This window comes from Monopterus albus, unplaced genomic scaffold, assembly GCF_001952655.1.
Source record: "Monopterus albus unplaced genomic scaffold, M_albus_1.0 scaffold199.1, whole genome shotgun sequence".
NCBI classification, from domain to species: Eukaryota; Metazoa; Chordata; class Actinopteri; order Synbranchiformes; family Synbranchidae; genus Monopterus; species Monopterus albus.
In genome coordinates, this window is record NW_018128079.1 from 812,164 (window position 1) to 818,260 (window position 6,097).

A 6,097-nucleotide genomic window follows, 5' to 3' on the forward strand; every position below is an offset into this window, starting at 1 on the left:
TAACACTGTTTTCTATGCACATGTAAGGAATATGTATTGTAGCTAAGACACTAGTATCTTTTATGCACTTATAAGGAGTGCAACTTTCACTCAGATTAAAGCATGAGCACTGTTTTATATTACTGTACTAATAGGAATGTAGCCTTCAACTCAGTTGTAATGTGTGTATGTGATCACTCTAATATTGAAATGTATTTTTGGGGGGTCGTGCCTAGCACAGCTCCATTTTAAGGGAGTCACTGAAGGAAAAGTAAATGATTGAACACAGTGGGACATAAAGATGTCTGGAACACTCCACTGTTTTATACTCAATGAACTTATAAGGATAAGTTCTAATTTTCCCAACATTACAGAATGTTCACTATATCATTATGTGTGTGTGCTTCTTAATTATAGAATGTACTACTTTGGAATTAGGGAGTTGTGCTTGGGGGACATATCTTTGGGAAAGTATTGATAATTACCAGCTGCATCCTACAAGAATATCTTTGGGAAAGTGCTGGTACTTTCCAGCTGCATGTTACAGGAAATATGTTAGGAGGCGGGAAGAAAAAGTATATAAACACACAGATTTAGTGATGTGATTTCAGATCATCTGCTATTGCTGCTTGCTGTATGGTCTCCGGATGCATCCGTAATAAAGGTATAGTGCACTTTAATGGTTGGTGTGTGACTGAATATTCTTTCCATCATCTGGACCCGAGAAGAAGTGTGTGAGACTTCGACATTTGCTACCCTTCCACCTGGTCTCCTGCACACACACTATATCTACCTTCCTTCTCTCCATCATGTCCGCCAGCTCTCTACCTTTCCCTGTCATTGTGCCAATGTTGAGTCCCTATTCTCAGACCTATACTCCTGCCTTTCCTCTTCTCTCTCTGTCTATGAATCCTTCTGCCTCCTCTCCTTCTTTGACCAACAGTAGTCCAATTTCCGCTAGCACCCTGTAGGTCAACAGCACTGGTGGGGGTCATTGTTAACCCGGGCCTCGATCGATCCGGTATGGAATTCACGCGGTATGGAATTCACACTGATGATTCACCTGTTTAAATTTGGCATGTTTTTTATGCTGGATGCCCTTCCTGACGCAACCCTCTCTATTTATCCGGCTTGAGACCGGAACAGAAGTCACTGGCACTTGCAACCCCTGTGGCTAGATTACAATAACAAACAAAAGAATGAGCCTTGCCAAAAACAAAACTAACAAAAAATTCCCACTTTTCACAGATGAAAGGGGGAAAATTTTTTCATTTCAATACGCTTCTTTCTGAAAATTTCATGGTATCTCACAAGGCCCAAAGGACATCACAAACTGTGTTAACCAAAGTTAAAAGTCAGTAATTCAAAGACGTTTAAGAAGGCCTACAATGTTTAAACAAACAAATTTAGGACAACAAAAAATCAAATCAAATTAATTCAAATTTGTATAGTGCCAAAACACAACAAAAGTCATCTCAGGACACTTTACAAAGTCAAATCAGTATGATGTAAGAGCATGTAAACAGTAAAAGGTCTGTTTGTTACAGCAAAGATAATTAACCAGCATTCTCTGATGATGGCAAGCCAAACTGGGCCCGATAGAACCATGGCCTTTTTCACATAAATTATACCTTTAGGGAACAATATGTTGTTTCCTCACTTTACATAAACTAAGTTCACAAAACACTGTTAGTTTTTGTAATATAGTTATATCTTATGGTTGTATAGCATGTGCAAATAAAATGACACTAAAGCAAGTTTAGATGTTATCTCAGCAGCTGTCCTACTCTGTATTGTTTTGATACGATTCAATGTGTTTTTGTTTTAAAAGAATTGGTGTGAGATGCTCACACTTACTGAATCATAATTAGATGTTTGTTTTGAGCACAAGACGAGAATAATCAGACGCTCTCCACGGATTACATTAATGTCCTTAATAGAGCAGGGTCAAAATGACTTTCTCTATATCACAGGGAAGCTTTGGGGATTGATGAAGAAAGTATATCTTCCACTGTCCAGGGGTCACACATGCAGCTGTCTGCCTATTGCTTTTAGATGCAGAATCAGTGAGAGCTGCTGCTAAGAAATCCTGAATAAAACATCATGTAAGCAATGCCCGTTGACTTTTACGTTCTATGTTGGAACTTAATATGAAATGAAATATGCTCATCAAACTGGAATGAACATTATGATTGTCTCTGTTGAGGTCTAATGTTCAATATGATATGATTCCCCTGTTCTTTAGACTTCATTTAGGCAGAGGCCGTCCTCCAACACACAGCTTGTGGAGTTCAATATGTCATTTCTCAGGACAGTTTTAAATGACTCTGTTATCATTCATCCTCCAGGCTTCTATATTACTGGATTTCAGACATTACCCTACATCAGTGTCTATGTCATGTTTCTAGCATTTGTTTATGTGGTCACAGTGCTGTTTAACTGTTTGGTGATCTATATACTTGTCTTTAATCATTGTTTACACACTCCAAAATTTATGGCTGTGGGCAACCTCGCAGTAATTGATGTAATCCTAAGCACAAGTATCATTCCTAATATGATAAAGGTTTTTCTCATTAAGGATAACTTTGTTCCATTTAACATGTGTCTTGTACAAATGTACAGTTACAATGGTTTTCTGACTTTAGAGTCATTTTCTCTTGCTATACTTGCCTATGACAGGATGATTGCAATATGTTTCCCTCTGCGTCAGAACTCAATCAACACATTGAGGAGCATGTCTTTTATTATTTGTCTGATTTGGTGTTTTACTGTGGGAATCAATGCATTTTCAGTAGGCATAATGACTCGATTGTCTTTTTGCAATTCCCTCAAAGTGTTCAGTTATTTCTGTGACTATATAGCTGTGTATAGACTTGCCTGTAATGATTATACAATGCAGTGGACTGTGGCCAATTCTTTTGGTTTCTTGATTCTTGTTGTACCCTTTACTTTAATTTGTCTGTCTTATGTCAGCATCCTGGTGACCGTGTTCAGGATGAAATCTTTAGACAGTCGAGTTAAAGCTTTGGCTACTTGCACTGAACATATCATCCTTGTTGCTGTATTTTATATTCCTCTCATTACCATTTTTATTATTTCGCTTTACCTGCATTTCATTGATGAGGACCAACCATTTCTAAGTGTGTCTCTGGCCTCTTGCACCCCACCCTGCGTCAATCCCATTGTATACTCTTTGAAAACCAAAGAGATCAGAAACAGAGCCCTGGCACTGGTAAGAAAAACTAAAATTGGCACAGATCAAAATAAGGAAAGACATTGAAGAGGGGTAATAAGAAAAATTTAGAAAAGAAATGTTTGTGCAATGGGAAGAGCAACAAATAAGTTCATTTTAGGAAAACCACGACCCTGCCACTGGTCATAATATATAAAATTGGCACACAACACTGTTTTTTCAAACTTTGAAACCATGGGAAAGCAGGTGATAATTTTTTTGTCATTCAAAAAAATTTTCTGAATATATCTGCATGATTATAAAAAGGAATTTCACAGTAGGCCAAACATTTGCATTTTGAAGATTTCATGTAATAAATGTTAGCGTTTTTAAGACCTGTGCTCTTTATTTCATCATATAATAAATTCCTGCCTCATCATACTTAAAATGGCCACAAGGGAGGACATAGAATAAGAAATGGAATTATGATCAGTGCCTGCGCTTTAGTGTTTTAACACTTATGGTACAAGCTGAACCACAAATGAGACAAGCCACTAATCTATAACAGCACTACAAGGTCTACTACTATATTTGGAAAATCTGAAATCACAATATCCACTGAATACTGTTTAATTAATTTATTTATTTTATTCTGTATCAGTAGACATTTTCTAGCTGTTTTATATAGAATACACAGTAAAAAATGGAGTGTCAATATTTCAGAGTCAACCTGTTTTAACCTAAATAGAGTATTTGCAACTTTATGGAGAGTAAACCAGCTCTAACAGTAGAGTTAAAAGTCAGTGTAAACCTCTGCAGACATGCAGTGAAAAGTCCAACTCTGCAGAGTGATATTTACTGCAGGAAGCTCGAGCGGCACATGGTATTTTCTCCAGTGTGGTGCCACAGTCAGGTAAGGTATCTTCTCATTGAGTTATGATGCACCTATATAACATGTTAACTACGTATTTCTTCTGAATGCTGCTGAGATAATATTATTGCCTCCTGTCTTATGGCATAGTTTTAACAACCAAATTATTGTTTATTACTATGCTAATAATCGCTAATTAGCTTCCATGCTAGGCGAACGAACTTTCAGAAGTGGGTATAATGTGGCCATAAAGTTAACTCTACTGGCTTATATTGTTTTAAGCCAAATGCCAATAAACATGCTGATTTAGAGTTTCATTCCTTATTTAGTGAGTAATGTGTATTTTGCGTAAATTAAGTGCATCCATCCATCCATCCATCCATTTTCTATACCGCTAAATCCCCAACGGGGTCACTGCAGCCAATCGGGCGAAAGGCGGGGTACACCCAGGACAGGTCGCTGGTCCATCACAGGGCCAACACTCAGATGAACAACCACACACACTCACACGCAATTTAGAGACACCAATTAACCTAAGTCGCATGCTTTTGGACTGTGGGAGGAAGCCGGAGTACCCGGAGGGAACCCACGCAAGCACGGGGAGAACATGCAAACTCCGCACAGAAAGGTCACGAATCCGGGGCCTGCTCGTTGTGAGGCAACGGCGCTACCCACCGCACCACCATGCTGCCCCACTAAATTAAGTACACAGATTTGTTAATCATGACTCAAGTATATCACCTAAAGTTGTGCCTTGTTGTTCACAGAAAACAGTTATCTGTCTTCATACTGCAAGTAAGTAATGTTTGTATTTTATATAAAAACACCAGTTCAGAAGCACATTAATAGGTAACTCTTTGTACAAATATTTTCTTGGGTTATTTTTTCTCTTTATTTATTTGAACAGAATATGCTGCTGCGTGTTTTGTTTGGCGGAGAGTAGAAGTATGTTAGGCTGTCTGACCTAACATTTGATGCTTTCATGAAAGAAGGTTAGTTAGAACATCAGGATAAAACAATATTACAATTTTTACTTAGTCAATACACCTAATTCATCATAAAAACATTCCTTCTGAACTGCCTAAATTGTTTCTGCTTTGCATTACAATGAATCAGAATGACCTAACTCATCAGCATTGTGTGAAGACAGGCTTGTTCTACTTAACAGTAGTCAACCCTATGATTCTCATCAGAAGGAAATGCATGGCCTTTCAAATTTTAAACCAATTTCTGTAATATTTTTTTCCTTTTCCTCCCCGTGACTTCAGTGTGCCTAAAATTTAACATACCAGAAGGCAGACAGCTAGATATGAAGGTGTATGACCAGTCTGACACGGAAGTTGATGCTCAGGTTATTGAAGAAATAGTGAAGAAGTCACCTGGAACCTTCCGAGTCATGCTGAGCAATGAAGAACCGGTAATCATTGACCATTCCCATATATGTTCATATTAAACTTAAAGATTGGGATGGGCGCATTAACAGTTAAGTGATGGTCATCATTGAATTGTTGCATTAGGACATCTCCCCCTAAAAGTGTAAGAGTGATGTATACACAGGGGATAGTTGCTCTGTTTCCATATCTGGAAGACCCATATTCACAACATGGATATGTAAGTAAAAAAGGTCCTTGCAACATTAAACACATAATTGCCCTCAATCTGCATGTATTTAATTATATAGGAGCATTACTACGATCCAGAGAGTGGTTCGGGATACCTTGCATGGCGGTTGAAGACCATTCAAAGAAAAACTGCACAGAAAAGAAGTGTCTCAGTTAGCAAATCTCCCAAAGGTAAGTTTACTTATCAGTTATTTATGATATTGATGGAATTTGTAGGCAGGAGTCAATAAAACTGTGTTTTTTCTTAAGTTGTTGGGCCAGGACATGGTCGTTCCAGACCCTTCACCACTGACACAGTGTTATCAAATGAGGATGTGGAAGCAGCTGTTGCTGTTTTGAGACATTCTGGTGATGAAGACACTATCCGTGAGAAGATGCCTTCATGTATCATCATTCAGTGGTCAATGATGAAAAGAAAGCAGCAAATGTCTTTAATCATTGTTTACACACTCC

At 38.0% G+C, this 6,097-nt stretch overlaps 1 protein-coding gene across 1 annotated transcript; it reads left to right on the forward strand.

Annotated features, from left to right (window-relative positions):
* The first annotated feature begins 2,209 nt into the window (after nucleotides 1-2,209).
* On the forward strand, nucleotides 2,210-3,259 carry LOC109970481 (olfactory receptor 2AT4-like). The gene has a single exon (XM_020618046.1). The coding sequence runs from the start codon at nucleotides 2,276-2,278 to the stop codon at nucleotides 3,257-3,259; it is 984 nt and encodes a 327-aa protein (XP_020473702.1). The 5' UTR covers nucleotides 2,210-2,275.
* Nucleotides 3,260-6,097: the final 2,838 nt, after the last annotated feature.

Bases quoted from the DNA above. Each gene is read 5' to 3' on its own strand.
- LOC109970481 (XM_020618046.1), top strand. From the start codon at position 2,276: ATGTCATTTCTCAGGACAGTTTTAAATGACTCTGTTATCATTCATCCT.